General features: G+C 42.0%; 1 protein-coding gene across 2 annotated transcripts; it reads left to right on the top strand.

Moving 5' to 3' along the window:
* The first annotated feature begins 3446 nt into the window (after positions 1 to 3446).
* Positions 3447 to 10222, top strand: LOC129772083 (ubiquitin carboxyl-terminal hydrolase 30 homolog). 2 transcript variants are annotated; one of them, XR_008742563.1, is made up of 4 exons: positions 3447 to 3684; positions 3765 to 5199; positions 5258 to 5506; positions 9964 to 10222. XR_008742563.1 is itself a non-coding variant. In XM_055776182.1 (3 exons), the coding sequence occupies exons 1-3, from the start codon at positions 3603 to 3605 to the stop codon at positions 5433 to 5435; spliced, it is 1695 nt and encodes a 564-aa protein (XP_055632157.1). In that variant the 5' UTR covers positions 3447 to 3602; the 3' UTR covers positions 5436 to 10222. The 2 variants fall into 2 exon arrangements, 1 of the variants encoding a protein (XP_055632157.1); XM_055776182.1 differs by having other exon boundaries at positions 5258 to 10222.
* The last annotated feature ends 10104 nt before the right edge of the window (positions 10223 to 20326 follow it).

Here is a 20326-nt window from a genome sequence, read left to right as displayed (position 1 = left end):
AACTAGAAATGATGTGCCTTTCTTCTGGAATATCGTTCAGATTATTGTCGAAATTTTTTAAAATCTCGAAAGCATCCATAGCTAAAATAATTCCGAAAGTATGTGGTGCTCCAAATGGCAGTCTAAAAGATTTTTCAAAATTTGATTTATTTCGCCTTGACAGCAGCTTCGTGTACCAATTTGTGAAATAAAAATGTTAGTAGATTTGCAGGAGCAATTAATACGCCTCAAAAACTAAAATAATGAATGAAAATCTACTTTTTCTAAATCGAATATGTATTCTGTTTCTTAGAACAATACTTTTTTGCAAGTTTTGAGTGAATTTTGAATTAAAATCGTGCCCGATAATGATTTTATATTTAGATCCCCAAGAAAACTATTTTTAAAAAACGTGCCCCGTCAGCGTGCAAAACTAAATAATAACGATTCCGTTTAGAAACTATGAGGGTTTAATTTGTTCTTCCAATAATTTTCAAGTCTATAAATATCTTCGCATATTTTCAAATATCTTAAAAATAGAGAAATGTAAAGACAATGTCAAGATTTGGCATCCCTGATTCGAGCGCTAAAATCTGTTTTTGACGTTTTGAGGGATGCGAGTGCGAGTAAATTCAAAAAACTTTGAAGTAGCTCGCACACCGAATCACACATGACACTAGCTGGCATGATGTGTTCACACGGTGTGAGTAGCTGCACTGCAGTAACTGACTAGACCGACTCGTATGTTTACTCGCACCGTCTGAACCCGGCTTTAGCGAATTCGTTTTTGTTCAGTTTCAACCCCAGTGCCGCACTAACTGCTGTCAAAACGTTTTTTTATTCACTCATTTTCGCACTCAGTGTCGCACTAGTTCGCCCCGAAAGCTGTTAGTTTCGCACTGAGATGTTTCACGGGTTGGCACTCGGGTTCCCCAATACTACTATACTGAACTGTCAAGTTCCAAGTATTGTTTTGGAAAACCTGCTGCTTTTGCTTTTGTATTATTGGAATCGTTATCCAATTCGGATTCTGATTTTAAAGAGTATATTCGAGTAGACGGCATTAAGCTACGTGTGCTTTCATTGAGAGGCGAAAATAATGATGAATATTCAGGTGAAATAAACCTGCTTTCAAAATCAAAATTATGAATGAAAATTTACTTTAACGTATCGAATATTTATTTTATGTGATGAAATAAGAGATTTTTTTTCCGATATTTTAATAGTAATTATTTGTGGAACAAACAGGAAATGCATCGACAAATGGTTGAGTGAGTGTCAGAACTACATGTGTTAGGTAATGAAACAATATGAAGTAAAAAATTTCATTCAAACCTTTATATTTTTACACTGCACTTCTGATCTGATAGAGAATAATTTGCCTCCCAAGCACTAATTTCGCCACCAGACGTCGACACTGTACATTTGTCGTCGCAAATATAAACAAACCAGACTATATAACGCACACCAACAAACCACCGCATTCGTGAAACTCAATGAGATACATATAGAGGTGGAGCAGTAGGCGAAGTATATCTGTATTGTCAAGCAAAATATCGTGTCATTATTTGCACTCAACGTGGAATTCATATGGAAGAAACAAAACAATGTTGAAAGTACTCACGGTTGCATGATAATTTGAGCCTAAATTCGAAACATCAACTTCATAACGTTAATATAAAGAAGCTTCGTTTGTTTGTATGAACGTGGGGGAGTGAACATGGCACATGGAAATATCACTTTTATCCGTCTTTTTCGACGTAATTTCACAAATATTCACTGCACGCTATCACAATAGCCTCATATTCAGCGAGAACTCTAATAAAATGTACGTTTTTAATTGATAAATTACGCCCTGAAAATAGCATTTTCACATGGATGCGGTGGGCAATCAAAGATAAACACCGAGTCTGACGTCACTATTTGAGAAATAGTTATGGCAGCGCATGCTATGTCGCTCGAAACTCTACCATCTTCATTACCTTTTTTCCAGTACATTGCGTGAAACTGAATCCGTTTTTTTTATTACAGAGTCAGTTTGGCACTGACTTAAGGCCCATTTATACGTTGCTAGTAGCTGACTTGACAATGAGCAGCTACTGACCCGGTGGACTCGCTTGACAATTGGTTGACTCGCCTTGTCCGTTCACACAGTGTGAGCTGCTGGCGAGAAACTAGATACTACGGCACGGGTTTACCAGGGATGCCAGGCGACTTTTCAAATGTCCATCAAACAGTCAGAAACAGCAATCAGGTCCGAATTTGTCAAATGATTGGTCCAAAATCGACTTCTTTATTGGCAGTTTTCATCTTAGGTTTTCAGTTGAATGTATCATCACACAATTTTATAGCAAAACAAACGCTGATCGTGTTTAAAAATACATACTTTGTGCTGAATTTCTTTGAACTGAAGGTACTATCCGAAAAAGCAGAAAGAGAAAAGGATTCGGGCCAGGAATTAGATGCAAAGGAGCAACAAATACAATATTGAAGGAACTCTACGATGAGGATCCCCGAGATTACAGAGCAGTGTTGATAATAACACCTGAACAAGTGAAAAAACTGTTGGATTTAATTGCTCCACGAATACAACGCCAAGATACAGTCATGAGGGATGCTGTACCTGCAAGAGTTAAATTAGAAATGACATTGATGTGCCTTTGTTTTGGAATATCGTTGGGATTGTTGTCGATATTTTTTAGAATCTCGAAAACATCCATAGCTCAGATAATTCCGAAAGGATGTGATGTTATAAATGGTAGTCTAAAAGATTTTTTTTTAAATTTTATTTATTTTGTGAAATGAAAATGATAGTCGATTTGCAGGTGCAATAAATACGCTTCAAAATTTTTAATAATGAATGAAAATGTACTTTTTTAAATCGAATATGTATTCTGTTTCTTAGAACAATACTTTTTTTTGTAAGTTGTGATCTGATAATGATTCTATATTAGAGATTCTCAAGAAAACTATCTCAAAAAGAAAGCGTGCCCCGCCAGCGTGCAAAACGAAATAACAATTATTTCGTTTAGAAACTATGAGGGTTTTATTTGTTTTTCCAATAATTTTCAAGTCTATAAATATCTTCACATATTTTCAAATATCTTAAAAATAGAGACATTTCATTACATTTGGCATCACTGATTCGAACGCTAAATTCTGTTTTTGACGTTGTGAAGCATGCAAGTGCGAGTAAATTCAAAAAACTTTGAAGTAGCTCGCACGCCGGATCACACATGACAATAACTGGCATGATGTGTTCACACGGTGTGAGTAGCTGCACTGCAGTAACTGACTAGACCGACTCGTATGCTTACTCGCACCGTCTGAACCCGGCTTTAGTTTTAAAAACGAATTCGCTATCTGATAAGCTGTCTGCTCACATCCCAAACAAAATCACTCATAATCAGCTAACATCACATTATCCGTTGAACTGACAGCACAAAGCGGAGTCCAAAGCACAAAACAAAAAACAACAAAAACAGAGAATCGTTACTGCTGCACAGTTTATCACCACCCCAAAGTGCAATCTAATCATAATCGCACAAAACATAGTTTATAACCATCAGAAAAGTAATGCAACTAGCGTGAATATATCCTACTAAACACACTGATAATTGAGAATGGAGGGCGACAAACTCCTCATGGCAGCAGGGGTGACCGCGGCCGTGGTTGTGGGTGCGTTTGTTTTCTGGGGCCCAACTGGTAAGAAAAATCGATAATCAGCACTCTGAGTGTGGTTCGGTTGACGTTGAGTTAAATTAATGCTGTTCATTGAATTCCAGGCTCATCCCGATTGCGCCAGCGTCGGGGTCAAATCGCGGGATTACATAATTTCGGGAAAACTTGTTTTCTCAATACGCTACTGCAGGCGCTGGCCGCATGCCCGCAGTTTATAGCATGGCTGCAGCTTCACAATCCTAAGGACAAGAAAAGTTTGGTGAGCTCCCTTCAGAACGTTCTGGAGGTTGTGAATGGTACACATCCGACACTCCGCGGGGATCCATACTCTCCGGGAGCCGTTATTCGGGCGCTGAATTCCCTAGGTTGGGTCATTCCACCGGATGAACACGATACGCATGAGTTGCTACACGTGCTACTGAACTCCCTGGAAGAGGAAGTAACTAAACCGAAGCAAATCGGTTGCCTTTCGGACGCCCTTGGGGAAGAAGAGCTCCGGGCAATGATGCCACCTGCTAGACCCTCCAGTGCGATGCTTTCCGACTTTTGTAACGCTGAGTACGATGAGTCCACCAATTTGACGCGTTATGCGCGGTCCGAGGCGCACACACCGGATTCTCCCCACTCTAACTGCACCGAGACCGAAGATTCCATGTCGGTCCAAGATGGTTCGCTGCTGGATTGCGCCGGTTCACCGCCTTCGATTATATCCAGCTTCTCCGGGAGACCCAGCAGACCACGATCGATTCTTGCAACCGATGTGGCCCAGAATGGGGGCCTCAATAAGAGGAACTCGGGCTCATGTAGGTCTCTGGAACGGTTGACCCGAGGACCGGGTCGGGTGTCGGTTTGGGGCGACCGGAAGCAGATTCAAGTTCCCCACCCGTTCCGAGGAGGGTTGAGTAGTCAGCTGTGCTGCTCCGGCTGTGGATACAAATCTGTGGTGCGGTACGACAAATTCGACAGCATTACGCTGTCGCTGCCGGAGATCAAGAATCCGGGCATTTCGCTCGGAAGCCTGCTGACGGAATTCATCCAACCGGAAACGCTGCACGGAGTGCAGTGTGAGTCCTGCAACGAAACGGCAACCCACACGAAGACGCTGACGTTCGGAAAGCTGCCGGCGTGTTTGTGCATTCACATTGCCCGGACCACGTGGCTTCCCACGGGACACGCCTACAAGCGGCAGGATTTCGTTCACTTCCCCGAGACGCTTTCGATGGCTCCGTACAGCTTCGTGCAGCCCAGTTTGAACAGTGCCATGAGTACCCCCTGGGGTTCCACAATGTCGCTTTATTCGGCCAGCCTCGGGGCGACGGCTTACGATGCTGTGATTGGTGGTGGTGGTGGTGGCGCACCTGAACAAAACACACCGGTTGGTTCGGTTGGGAGTGCGTTCAGCTTTGGTGGGTCGTATACCTTTGGGGCTATGTTCCCTCGGAATCTGTATCGACTGCTGGCAGTGATTGTGCACTCGGGGGAGGCAAACAGTGGCCATTTCGTGACCTACAGGCGTGGTGCACTGAGGAATTCACACAAGTGAGAGCTGTTCCAGTGGGTTCAAAGGGTATTCATTCATGGTATCCGTTCATTGCAGGTGGTACTACACTTCGGACACGATCGTCAAGGAGGTGACGATCGAGGAGGTGCTAAGCACTCCGGCTTACATGCTGTTCTACGATCGGGGACCAACGTCCAAGTATAACCAGGCTAGTGGTGGAAGTGGAGGAACAGGGGTAGGTTCGAGCGTAGGGTCCTCCGGATTTGGACAGTAAACGCTCATTCCAACGAATCAAAACTGTTGCAGCCGCACAGTCTGGTAGAGTTATCATTAGCAATTTTGACGGTAACATCACATATTAAGACTGTTTAAGACCTCTCGTGAACGTGAACGTTAACAAACTTTTTTTTTCATAATTCATCAGTCCATATATAAAACGCGAGGAAAACATTTTGAAACGCTGGGAAGAAATATTTTCTAGTTGAAAACATATTTAAACACAATCCATATTAGATTAAAATGGATTAATTAAATATTTCACTACGATTCTGAATTTCTAAAAAGGTAGATTTAGAGTTCCCGTGAACGTGAACGCGGACAAACACTTTTTTACTAATAATTCATCAGTCCATATATAAAACGCGAGGAAAACATCTTGAAACGATAGGAAGAAACATTTTCTAGTTGAAAAACATGTTTGAACACAATTCATATTGATAAAAATGGATTAATTCAATATTTCACAACGATTCTGAATTTCCACCGTGGAATCGAGATGTTGGTGAACTCACCATAGTTCACCGACTTCGGTGAACGTGAACGTGAAAATAGTGGTGAATATAGACGTCAAAATATTTCCCCGTTCATGTTCACGTTCGAATGTCCCAAGGCATTCTGAAAATTATTTCACCGTGAACTGTAAAAGGATATGTTTAGCAATTTTCAAGTTTTCAATGAAAATTTGTATATGGATTTCATTCCATCAGATCTCTGAACGGGTTAAAAAAACTTCATTGCTTCTGGTTGATTCGTGAACAACTGTATATTTTATCCGAATTACTTTATTGAAGATCGATGTTTATTTACTTCACGTTTACTGCCGAACTTTTAATATGAACGTGAACGTGAACAAAATCATTCTATTCACCACGATTTTTTGAGTTGTTTGTTCGCAATGTAGTTCACTGTGAAATGATCGCACTATTCCACCACCTGTTCAAGTTCACGTTCACGGGAACTCTAAACCAGGCTTAACGTGAAATCGAGATGTTGGCGACTTCACCGTAGCTCGCAGCCATCGGTGAACGTAAACGCGAAAACAGTGGTGAATATAGACGTCAAAATATTTCCCCGTTCATGATGTTCACGTTCGAGTGTTCCAAGGCATTCTGAAAACTATTTCGCCGTGAATTGCTATTGTTTTATTCTAATAGTATGTTCTGGATGCTTTTCGTGAGGATATTTTTATCTAAGAAATGAAGATTGAATTGGAAGGAATCATCCAAACGGAAAAATACTCCAATATGGAGTGTCTCCAGTATAGCGTAATAAAAATATGCTGGACGAACAAAAGAAGGAAATTGCTAAGCAAATCAAAAGACATTCCTGACTGTTGGATGATTTTTTTTATCGAAACGTAATGATGCTTCCACTCTACGCCAGGCTGTGTCATTGAAAAGTGACGATATTGAGACAAAGAAACTGGGACACACAACTATGAACATCTGAAGCGGGACGCATCGGGAAAGCACCTTAGAGGCCCGTGACCTCAGTTATGCCATTTCCAGTCAGCGTACATCGTCTCGGTGGTGGTGGCAGTTGTAGGCTTTTAGGAGGTTGCTTTAGAAGGCAAGTAGCTTGACTTATTATTTTTCTATATTATTTTTTATTTTCCGAAAACAAACGCAAGAAATACACACGAGACATCACAACATTACAACCGGAGATAGACTACATAAAAAGAATAACTCTACCTTTTTATCCCAAAATCACGAACCCCATTGAAAACAAGCTCAAACGACAAGAATTACACATGGTGTACAAAAGTGGGAACACACTTCGTGATTTATTGTGTAACCTGAAAGACAAGATTTCTCCTGATGAGAAATCCGCGATCTACGAAATACCGTGCCGAGATTACCCCGATGTATACATCGGGCAAAGCAGCAGGAAAATAAAGGTACGCAATAGGGAGCATAAAACAGTGGTAGAGAACAATAAACCGAACGAATCAGCAATAGCGACACACTCCACCAGCCTTGACCATAAAATTGATTGGACGAAAGCAAAGCTATTAAATATGTTCAAAAATCTTCACAACTTCACGCATCGGAATCAATGTTCATCAGCAACTCCCAGAAGCCGCTTATGAATGAAGATGATCCACCCATCTCATCGTGCTTGTACAACTTGACGGAGCAGAGAATTCAGTGACTTATATCTTAAATCTTCGGACGACTACGCAACACGTACGAAGATGTAATCAGTCGGACATTGTCCCGCAGATGGGCAGCTTCGCACTCGAAACCGGTCGACAGAAGATGAATTTTAATTCGTTTAATTAAGTAAGAACAATAAGTGTTATGTCTTGTCTCGCGTCGCGTCTTATAAGTGAAGTAACTTGACGTTTCGGTTTCTCCGTCGTCTGCTATCCCTTTGAGTTCCAGCCGCATTGCCCGATTCTTACGCCTGGTCGAGCTTTAATGACAAATCTACCACCTCAGCAAACATTCGAACCGGGACGCATTTCAAACAGCATCTTGGAAGCCTCCGTCTCCTTTGCCTCAGTCTTCTCTGTTCCAGTCAACGTTCATCAAAGTCGCCTCGGTCCAGATGGCAGTAGTAGACCGGGGGCTTCCCAGTTTGCTTCAGCAGACAAGTACCTTCACAGTTCAGTCTTTTCGTCGCCTGATACCGTCTTGAATTCCAGCCCCGTCACAGTGATCTCGACATCTGCGTCTACCACTTCGCATTCCAACGTTCTCTCGCTACCAGGAAATCGTCGTATAATACCAGAACGTCGGCGCATCAATGTCGACGATTTCCTTCTAGCTAACGTTTGCATTATAAACGGTTTTTTTCGGATGGTGATAAAAAAAACTAAGACAGATAATTGAGTTTCAAAAAAAATTTCATAGCTTACTTGCAAAAGAAATTGTACGCCCTTCCGGCAGTTAACCGGAACATTCGCCATGGACGAAAACATGCGTGTAGGTTTGCCCAGAAATTCTCGATGGGACGCAGCTGAGGGAAGTTGGGCGGGTTCACCGACTTGGGAACCAAATCGATATTCAGCCGCTCCATCTCCTCTAAAGATCGCTTCGAGTAGTGAGCCGACGCCAGATCCGGCCAGAACACCGCGTCTTCCCCCTTATGGTATTTCTTGACGAACGACGCAACTTCCGGCAAGCACTTCGTACTATAAACATCCACGTTCACGGAGCTAAAGAAGAACGGCTTTGACATCCCCTTATCGCTGATTGTCAGCCACAGAAGCACCTTCTTGGGGAACTCTGTGTGTGAAATAAACTTCATTTCGGAGCTCACTTCCTTCGTGGGGGAAGTAAAATACGAAGTGCTCTGCCAGTCGTTGCCTTCCAGGGTGGGATAGGTCTCGTCGTTCATCACCACCGTCACGTCGCTATTCGCCGGAAAAATCGACTTGACCATTTTATTCAGCCGCTGTCGCCAGCTCCGTGACCAGTGGATGGGACTTCCGTTTCCAGACATGTATGTCCATGTTCGCCAGGTACTTTTTCACTGTTTGGCCAGTTGCACCGACCTCCCGGCCAAGCGCGCGCAGCGATGTAGCCACTTTTCTCTCGATCTTTCTCTTCGGCATCATTTAGAGCTTCTTGTCGCTCAGGGTCGTCGGCCGTTCGGAACCAGGCTTTCTTTCGATGCTCTGATTGTTGTCCAATAGTGCCAATATGTTGTAGATGCCGGAACGGGCGTATCCGGCGTCCACAAAGTGCCGCACGATGTCCGTTTTCGACGCATACCGTTCTTTGAACGCGCACACTTCTGAACGGTGTAGCTTCACTGTTTTCGCCATCACGGTCAGAGTTCGACTGATAGAGTTGTCAATTTTTTTCAGCTGACTCATGGGTTAATATGATTGATTTTTGTCTATTTTTTTAATGCAAACGTTATACTGATGGATGTGACGACATATCGTACCAAATGCCAAAATTTCCAAAACAATCGCCAACCGCATTTTCGAAGGAATTCTATCCTTCGGGCGAGTGTTCGTTAGGCACTCCAAGTGTTTTTCGACCCGTGAAGGTTCGATTTCTTAAAATTCCATCCATGTGAAAGATTTCATTGAAAACTCGAGAGCTGCTCAACATATCTTCGAAGGCAGTTTTGATTCGTCCGCATTCATTTCTTTTCGATAAATATGGATGTACTCGACAAAGACGTCGATTTCGTCTTCTTCCTGTGTCCAACAATGGTAGCAAAACAACGAAAACGCCACCAAGAATAAGCACATCACTCGAATTATCCATATTTACGTAACCAACTGTATCTTTTATCCGAATTACTCTATGGATGCTCGATGTTCAATTGCTTCACGTTTACTGGCGAACATTCAATATGAACGTGAACGTGACCAAGAACATACTATTCACCACGATTTGCTGATTTGTTTGTTCGCAATTGTACTATAACACCACCTCTTCACGTTCATGTTCACGGGAAGTCTAAATCAGGCTTCACCTGGGTCATTGATGGTGCAAAAACTAATAAAAAATGAAAAAGTGATACATATATACTTTATGTCCTAAACGAAAATATTTCAGGTTATAAAAGAAGCGAATTGAGCTTATAATCAGCGATTATTCCACCGTCTTTGAAAGTGCTCTAAACCCACGAAAAAAACAGAACTGTATCGAAACATAACCAACGTAGCTAATGATAATCTTATTTCCTGAAACTGGATGCATTTATTTGATGAGATTAAATCGATGTGATTGATTTCCGGTGTCCGAGTTTAATTTGCATAATGTTGACACCTAATACTCTGCATTCTGTACATACATAAACTTATTTAGTTAATTAGATACATTCAGTTGTAACCATTTTCGCATCGTATGAAAAACACGAGAAACTATTGAATTACGGGGGAACGGAGAAAACGAAAACTACTATTGCTTAAGATTTGTTGACTAATAATTGAATAGATTTATTCAGAGTCGTCGTTGTTAAGCGTTATGTTACTTTCTGGTCGCTCGCGCGCAGATATTGTAGGATTAATGGAGGAATCAAAATGAACACAAAATGAAGCAAAAACAAAAAACTTTTTCTGACAAACTGTGTACTAACTAATCCTAATATTCCTAATGTCCTTGATAGCTTAAGAAAAAAACAATCTAGATGTTGTTAGATGCAAACTAAATAAAAAAGGAATCGTGTTCGACATCCCTAAAACTGTAAAATAAGTCCAACTTTCATGAGAATTGTTCTTGTAATCTTAATAGGAGTACCGGTAAGTTTCTACGTTTTTTTTTAAAAAATAATGCTTTATTCTACAAAAATGGTTACAAATTTAATATTCAAAGTACTGCCCATCGCTAGTCACAACTGTTTCCCATCTTTCTGGAAATTCACGGATCCCTTTACAGAAATAATCGGCTGGTTTGTCGGCTAACCACGAACCGATCCAATTTTTGACTTAATCAAAGTTGAAGAAGTGCTGGTCAACCAGGCCATGTTGCACAAATCCAAAAAGGTAGTAATCGGACGGAGCAATGTCTTGAGAATACAGTGGGATAGGACCTCTCATTTCAGCGTTTCCAAGTATGTTTTGACCGGTTTCGCGACATGCGGCCGAGCGTTGTCGTGCTGTAAAATAACTTTATCGTGTCTTTGCTCGTATTGTGGCCGTTTTTCCTTTAGTGCACGGCTCAAACGCATCCGCGTGGCGGTTGATGTTGATCCATACGTTGCCCAACGTTTGAGATTGTCGTAATGGACCCACTTTTCATCGCCAGTGACGGTTCGATACAAAAAATGCCATTATGCCATTGAAGCAGCTGTTCGCACGTGAAAAAACGGCGTTTGAGGTCTCGTGGCTTTAATTCATACGGCACCCAATGTCCTATCTTTCGGATCATTCGCATTGCTTTTAAACGGTCGGATATGGTTTGCTGAGTTACTCCAAGTGTATCTGCAAGTTCTTGTTGCGTTTGTGACGGATCTTGATCGAGTAAAGCCTCCAATTCTTCATCATCAAACTTTGTTGGTGGTCCGGAAAGTTTTTCGTCTTCCAAGTCAAAATAACCACTTTTAAACCACGTTTGACACGTTCGCATTTGAGCATGGTCACCATAAACTTCCACCTAAATGCGATGACTTTCCGCAGCTTTTTTCTTCATATTGAAGTAATGAAGTAACACTTCCCGCAAAAAAAAACTCTCGTTGGTACGAAATTCGACATATTCGAAGTGGCAAAAAACTATGTTGTTTATGCTTCAATGACAGTAGCTTTCTAACGAATATCTGGAAGTTTGATTCACTGGAATAATAATCAAGTTAAGCTATCTGTTGTAAAACCCAAGAAACTTACCGGTACACTAAATTTATAAAAATAATAATTTTTCGAGTAGATTAAAAAATACCTTACATTATGACAAAACAGTTCCGTCAAAAAGAAAAAAAAATAGTACGGAACTAGAACTTGGATGGCCGTTGATGTCGGTTAAACCTACCCCGAATTTCATGCGAAGTCAATAGAGAAGCTTCAATATCCCACTAGGGTAAGTGTTACTGATAATTTTTATTTGTTTGATTTGCTCCTGTGAGATGACATCCTTTGTAAAGTACGGAATTGAACCTCAATACCTCTACAAACCCAAAGCGCCACACAAAGTATACTTTTCAAGAAATTTGAGGGCGAACCTGGTTTGGAAGGTCCACAGAAATGTTGATCTGAAGGAATTTTACGATATTTGATTTCGTTAGAAAGTTACAGCCAACAGTATGAGGGATATACGAGGGCAGTCCGATAAGTACTTAGCCTACAAAAAAAGAGACGGGTGGGTAATGTCGGGGACATAACCGGAGTGACGTAGGACTATACAAAGGGGACAGCTTTTGCTAAATATATATTTTAAATATATTGTTTTATTTTTTTCTCCTACGTGAATACCTACCTATCTACCTGAAAAATGGATTAGCTTACTGTTTACTCTTTATGAACATGTTGGGGGTTATGAAAAGAACCTTTGGTGTTGTGTTTTTGCGTTTTTTTTTTACAAACTTGATTCTTGATTTTTTTCTGAAGGCTTTGTATTTATTAAATGTTCAACGCCGGGCATCTTTCGACGTATGCACATATCGTACAATCAAAAAGATGGCTGTGATAGGGAATGCACAGGTGGTCATCAGCTCATTCACTATCATATATTTCACTATTGAGCACATTACCATGCCTTAAACTGTGGTTTCGGAGACGAATGCATTGTAAGATTTGTAGTCTCCGCAAACAAAGTAAATAAAAATGAAAAAGAACTGAGGTTTTGGAGACGAACTCGATCTCGATCTGTCGAGAAATAAACGAGCTATAAGCGTTCTGAAAAACCAACAGTAAATACAGGGACGGATGACCTTCGGATTAAAGTCCTTTAAAATAAGAACAGAGCAGCAGGAAATACATAGCTCATCATGTTGCTCCTTAGTTATTTTTCTATACAATGCAGATGTAACGTCAGTCAATTTTCAACATCAGTGATCAACCAAAGAAAGCAGTTCATGCTACCGAGAAAATTCGTTAATGTCATCCTGCATACAATGTGTTGTAATTTGAAGCCACTTTTAATTCGGAAGCCATGTATGGGTTTGTGAAAACTGAATGATCAATTAAAAAGACCCCAACCACCAATAAGTTCAAGAACAAGCATAAACAAAATAAATCAGTTTATATTATATGTCATATTACGCACTTTAGAATGCATTGGTATTGTGAAAAACTTTTAATAACTCTTCTTTGAAAGGTTTAATGGCCGTTGGTTTTGCCACCAAAGCAGTCTGTATAAACAAACGTTTTCCTTCTTCTACCTGCTGCCGTTTTGCGATTGCGTTTGCTACTCGCTGAAACTAGTTGTTGCCACCGAACCGAATGTGCTCTGTTCTGTAGGCGGATTTTCTTATTGTCGTGAACAGCTTTGCAAGCCAACACGAGCACTCCGGCGGCCGAGATTCTATAACCGCTACTAGGTATATTGGTGCTCCGGCACCAATCCGTTGATGCGATGTGATGTGAAACGATGCCATACAACCACACTGATTTACGGTTTGAAAGAGAATGATATATTTTTCAGAGGATCCGCGCGTTTTGTACTTTAGCGGTACACGCTCACAGGATAGAGACAAATCAGCAGACTCAGCCAAAGGGGCGAGTCCAACGAGACGAACGAATGAGCGTTAAAAGGCAGCGATGGCAAAAAAAATACATCATACTGATTTTAACCTCCGACCGAGAAGGTCGATTTTTCTTTCAGCAGCTCGGAGTTTTGGCGTTTCTGGACAGCGGACTGGGACGTTCCCCCTGGCGATTGTGGAAGGAGATTTGTTAGAATAAGTTTTAAGGTGACAGCAGAAGGAGAGCGGGAAAAGGCAATAGCTCGCTTCGACCGTGGAGAGCGGGCGCTCACCGGCTTGCCGGAAAAAGCGCGCGCTTTTTCGGCGTCACCGACGCCACGCCCCCTTTTTCTTTCGGGCAGTGTTGCCAGTTATATTGTAGTGTAGTGAATATTTATTATTAAATAAAATCTAAAAAGAAAAACACGCATACAAGCAAGTGAAGTGACGGAAGCAATTATTATATTAAGTGTGATTTGCAATTTTCCGCACCCATTGGTGGCTTTTCAAAGTGCTTTACTAGAACAAAGTGTAATTTTCTGGGAACATACCCCTTAGTGAATATCTCCCAATAAGGAATTTTAGTGATTTCATATCCGTACCTGCTGACTATAACCTAGGTATAGTCAAGCAGAAGCATGGCTTCAAGTAGCTCCGGGCCTCCGGGAGGCCGGGCTACAAATTTCTATGAGGGCAGGCCCACCGAAGCCACCGCTCCACTATGGGCGGACCCCTCGAACGGTAATCTCCAGATACTGCTTCTGAGAGCCACAGGAGACAAGGTGCTTCCAACAAACCCCTTCACAGTCAGCAATACCATCAAGGCAGTTGTAAAAAAATTCAACAGCGCCAAACCACAGCGAGATGATAAAAAGAAACTCCAGTACATCTTGACAACCAGGGATGAGGATACAGTCGGTAAGTTACTTTCGATTACCAAACTGATTGATAATACTCCTGTAGAAGTGATCTTCCACCCAACTTTAAACCAACGCAAATGCGTTGTGACTTGCCGCGAAGTTATCGACCTTCCGGAATCCGAACTGGTGAAAGAACTCACCGCTCAAGGTGTGATCGGCGTCAAACGCATCACATGAAAGGACAACAACATTGTTGAGCCAACGGCCACTTTAATATTGACCATTCGCGGAACTGTCGTTCCCAATTTTATTTACTTTGGGTTCATTCGAGCCGGGACTAGAAATTTTTATCCCAATCCCATGCAATGCTACAAGTGCTACAAATTTGGACATACGAACAAGCGATGCAAACGCGAAAATCCGCTTTGCAGAAACTGCGGCCATGAACATCCGGAACAACAAACAGACGCAAACAAAGTATGCGATGCTTCAGCTTTTTGTGTCAACTGCCAAGGGAACCACTCCTCTTCTAGTAGGAATTGTCCCGTATGGCAAACCGAAAATAAAATCACCAGAATAAGAATCGACAATGGAATCTCATACAAAGAGGCAAAGGAACAGCTGCAACTTCAAAACAATGCTCCAACATTCGCAAGTGTTCTGCAAGACAGACTTTCCAACTTGCAAAAGCCAGCACCCAGCTGCAACTGCAAATGTAACTGCGCCTCGGCCGCTTCGGCCACTTCTAGTCGCGAAAGCACCCCCCCAATTGACACTACATTCGATACAACCATGACAGATTCAACAACTGGTAGTTCATCAACTGAATCCGAAAGCGAATCAGTCATTTCTATGGACACGTCTGATGTTCCAAACAAAAACAAAAACAAAAGAAAAATAACTAAAGGATCATCCTCAGAGTCAGATCAAAAATCTGAAGATGAGACCCAAACAAACAAGGACAAGAAAAGAACTAAGAATGAACAAAGACAGACACCAACAACAAATAACAATACAACCCCAACAGAAAACAACAACAACAACAACAACAACAACAACACACATCAAACAAAAAACAACAATAACAACAACAGCAACGCACATTCAACAAAAAACAACACAAACACAACAAACACTCCAAAGACTTCTACACCAAACAAAAACAACACCAATACCTCAAAGAAAGCTTCTCTTTCCAAGGGTAAAGGACCATCGAACTAATTCTCTTTGAATAGTTCAAACATACACACAATTAAGACTTAGGAATTAGAGTTAAAAACACCAACACATTCACTCCAACACAGAAATTCGGGATACAATGGAACATCAGAAGTATCCGACGAAATATTCTAGAACTGAAAATGCTTATTTCAAACTCTAATCCCACAGTCATAGCCCTTCAAGAAACTATGACTCCAAACAACTTCGATAAACACTTCATCTCAAAATATATCACATATTTCAAAGAGGGTCCCAACCCCTCAAAAAACGGAGTTGCAATCGCAATCAAAGATGGCACTCCACATGATCTTCTTCCCATTACCACTGATCTTCAGGCAGTGGTAGTGCGCATTAAACACCCCTTTCCAATCACCGTCGTTAGCATCTACATCACTAATGATTCCGATCCGAACACTCTACGCGGCCAACTGGACCATCTGTTCGCCCAACTTCCCGCCCCAATCATGCTTATGGGTGATTTCAACGCCCACTCATACGCCTGGGGAGGTGCATACCTCGATCGAAAAGGATCCATCATTGAGGATTTCATATCCGACCATTCTCTTCTCCTTCTTAACAACGGCCAACACACCAGAATCCATTATTCTGGTACTACTTCAGCCATCGATCTCACTATAGTATCAGACAAACTATCTTCAAAACTTTCTTGGAACATCCACGATGATACTTGCGGAAGCGATCATTTTCCAATCTTCACTTCCTTCGGCCAAACTTCTCCAGAGTTTTCAACAAGGCCAAGATGGAAATTTGAATACGCTGACTGGGCTGGCTATCAGTTTGACATTGAAAACCGCCTCTCCGCTAAACGAGATTGGACAGCCAAGGAATTCTCCAAAGTTGTCCTAGAAGTTGCAATGGTGCACATCCCCAGAACCAGTGGCATCCCTGGCAGGAAATGTGTCCCATGGTGGTCGCCTGAGCTGAAGGCAGCGATCAAAGGTCGACGTAAGGCCCTACGCAAATTAAGAAAGGCCCATCCGGACAGCCCACTGAGACCCACTCTGCTTGCAGAGTTCCAAAGGGCTCGCAAAGAAGCTAAGACTGCTATCAACACAGCCAAGCACAACAGTTGGGTTAAATTCGTCAGCGAAATTAATCCCAACGCGTCAACAAAGGATTTATGGAGTAAGATTGGCAGGCTTCATGGAAAGAAAAGAAGCAAAGAATATAATCTTCTAATTAACGGTCAATACACCAATGACCGGAAAATCATCGCCGAGGCGTTTGGAGATTTCTTTGCTTCCGCCTCCTCCAATCAAAACTACGACCAAACCTTTCTAACCCACAAAACGGAATGCGAAAGAATTCCCATCGATTTTCATACCGATGTGGAATTTGACTTCAACAAAAACCTCTCCCTCAAAGAGCTCGATTGGGTACTGAACAAAGTCAAACAAGGATCCACAGGACCTGATGACATTAGCTACCCTATGCTTAAGAATCTACCCCATCTCGGGAAAAAAGCACTTCTGAAGCTCCTCAACAAAGTCTGGGACAGTGGAACCCTCCCCAGTTGCTGGAAAGAGGGTTTAATGATCTGTATCCCGAAACCAGACATGAACAACCATCTTCTTGACAATTTCCGCCCCATCACTCTCCTAAGTTGTGTTGGGAAAGTCTTGGAAAAAATGGTCAATCGACGCTTAACGACTTTTCTAGAGTCAAATAAGCTGATTGATCCCAGACAATTCGCCTTCCGTGCGGGAAAAGGTACAGAAGATTGCCTTGTAGCAATCGAAAAAATCCTAGACGACGCAACTGAAAAATTACACCACATTGATATTGTTTCCCTGGATTTATCCAAGGCCTTCGATCGGGCATGGAGGTACCCAGTGCTGAAAAGCCTTTTCGACTGGGGGATTCGTGGGAGATTAGGTCTCTTCGTTAAAAGTTTTCTAGAAAACCGGTCTTTCAAAACCGTTATTAACAACCACCAATCTTCTCTAAAAATCCCAGAAAACGGCTTCCCACAAGGCTCAGCACTTTCACCAACCCTCTTCAACATTGCCATGCAATCTCTATTCGAGATTATCCCGGACCATATAAAGGTCATAGTCTATGCAGATGACATCACTCTTATCTCTACGAGCTGCTTCGGCTTAATTCAGAGAAAGAGGCTTCAAAAAACCTTAGACTCCATCCAAAACTGGGCTCTAAAAACAGGTTTTAAAATTTCCCCGGAGAAATCCAAACACATACATATCGGAAAAGCTCTCAGAAGGAGAACCTATCTTCAGCTCAACAAAATCCCGATCCCTACAATGAGGACATTGAAAATACTAGGGGTTACTTTCGACAAGAAACTAAACTTCCTATCACATTCCCAAAAGACCAAAATAGCCACCAGAAAGAAATTGAACATCATCAAGTCTATCGCAGGCAACCTAGCCTCTGGTCATAGAAAGACGTTGCTAAATGTTGTAAATGTTTGGTTGGTCCCACAAATCCTTTACGGAATAGGCACCTTCAGCCGTGGAGGGGACAGGGTGTTAAACACCATTCAACCAATTTACAATAAAGCAATTCGGCTCGCAATTGGCGCTTTTCCCACCAGTCCTACTCTTGCTGTAATGGCAGAAAGTGGGCAACTTCCCTTCACCCACCTGGTAACAAAAGCCATCACGAATAAAGCCATCCGTCACTTGTCACTCCCCGAAAGCGACCACAATGTCCCATTAATACATAGAGCTAAAACATGGTTCAAAAATCTCACGAACAAAGATCTTCCCGATATATGTGAACGTTCATCTGCGACGGGAAGAAATTGGAACGTCAAACCGCCGAACATTAACCTTGAACTTCTCAAGACAGTTCGAGCGGGAGACCCTTCTCCAAAAGTCAAAGCCTGCTTCAATAACCTCGTTGCATCCAATTTTCAAATCAACCACCAGGTATACACAGATGGTTCAGTCAGTGCCGATGGAGTTGGATGTGGAGTCTTTGAGAGTAGATACACTGGTAGCTTTTCTCTTCCACCGCAATGCTCCATCTTCAGTGCGGAAGCTTTCGCCCTTTTAATAGCTACCCAAGAATGCACCCATGAGTTTCTTCCTACCACAATATTCTCAGACTCAGCTAGCTGTCTCCACGATCTTCTGAGTGGAAACAGCAAACACCCATGGATTAAGCAAACAGAAGAGGCTGCTTCAAATAAAAACATCTCCTTCTGCTGGGTTCCTGGTCACTCAGGAATCCGTGGAAACACAGCCGCCGACATACTGGCCGGCAAGGGCAGCAAAATAGATCCCCCAGACATGCCCTGTCCTCCATCTGACATTGTCCGCTGGGTAAAACAGCAAGTCCGTGAAAGCTGGGACATAGGCTGGATAAACAGCCGTCCCACTCATCTTCATAAAATTAAAAATTCCACTCTCCCTTGGGATGACCGCCTCAATAGTAGGGAAAGGCAAGTCCTTACCCGTCTTCGAATTGGGCACACTAACTTCACCCACTCACACTTGTTCTGCAGAGCCGAAAAACCCCAATGTGCTTGCAACGAAGCTCCGGTTTCCGTTACCCATCTTTTACTTGAATGTCAACATACCAAAGATGCTCGAGTCCGACACAACATAGGTCAGAGTCTCCGAGATATCCTCAGTAGAGACGAGACCCAAGAAACCAATTTAATTGCGTTTCTGAAAGAAACCGACTTCTTTGGTAAAATCTAAACCGAAATACTAAATACCTTGGAAAGTGCTTATTAAAGTTCGCCACTTCACAGTCATGTATGCGTGTTTATGTGTGTATACACATGTATGTACGGGTCGGAAGGAAGGTATTCATACATGTATATACACACATTCAATAATATTAAATAACAAATAATATAATATATACTTTCATACCCACATCTATCTTCTATCCATTACATTATACTTTAATCAACTTCCTATTCCTACAGCCACACTCACCAAGGAGAATAAATTCATTAAATAAACCTCTTCATTTTTCAGCTATACTATATACCATTAAATTCAAAACCACTATATTTTATTATCTATTCAAACTGTATTTCATTTCATTTCACCCCACCCCACACCTACTCCTCCCCTCTTTCCTTCCCATACCACTCCCACCCCCTCCCAATCCACTAATCCCACCCAAATCCTTTCCACTCCTTTCCTTCCTATCCTCCTGAGAGGGGCCGTTTTGTTTTTTGGCTTTGGAACACGCCTTTCGCTAGGTCACTTGTGCTTCGTTACTGCTTTGGTCCTCGGATCAGTAAATTTTTACTTTTCTTTACAGCATATATTAAATATCTTATGAAGCATAGGATCCCTTCCTACCTTCTTCTTTAACCGAGAGTCGAGCGGACAGGTCTGATGAGTGATTTTGTTGGTTTCCCTTTCGCCAGTCCCCTCTGGACTGGTTTTATTGTGGCTCTTCACTGGGCTGGAGGCGAATGAACTGCAAAGTTTAAAGCCTCTTAAAAACAAAGAAACGAAACGAAAAAATACATTCATTACGATTTGTTCGCTCTTTGGATTCACATGCAGGCTAAAAAGGGTCCTTTCAGGATCACAAAATTATCTTTAATCTAAAGAGTTTATTGTTTTGTAATCACTCGATATCCCCATCTTGTTCGGCTAAACCTTCCTGTTTAGCGATTGCGTTTGCCACTCGCCTCAGGATTCACAGTTGGAAAATTTCTTCCCATCCAGCTTGGGACATGTTGGGTCATAATTTGGACCCCGAACTCTAT

This window comes from Toxorhynchites rutilus, chromosome 1 (genome assembly GCF_029784135.1).
Source record: "Toxorhynchites rutilus septentrionalis strain SRP chromosome 1, ASM2978413v1, whole genome shotgun sequence".
Classification (NCBI taxonomy): domain Eukaryota; kingdom Metazoa; phylum Arthropoda; class Insecta; order Diptera; family Culicidae; genus Toxorhynchites; species Toxorhynchites rutilus.
Note: the sequence above shows the minus strand (reverse complement) of the source record. Positions and strands in the feature narration are given on the sequence as shown.

Bases quoted from the DNA above. Each gene is read 5' to 3' on its own strand.
- LOC129772083 (XM_055776182.1), top strand. From the start codon at position 3,603: ATGGAGGGCGACAAACTCCTCATGGCAGCAGGGGTGACCGCGGCCGTG. The intron at 3,685-3,764 runs GTAAGAAAAATC...ATTGAATTCCAG, and splicing joins TGTTTTCTGGGGCCCAACTG to GCTCATCCCGATTGCGCCAG. The intron at 5,200-5,257 runs GTGAGAGCTGTT...CGTTCATTGCAG, and splicing joins GCACTGAGGAATTCACACAA to GTGGTACTACACTTCGGACA.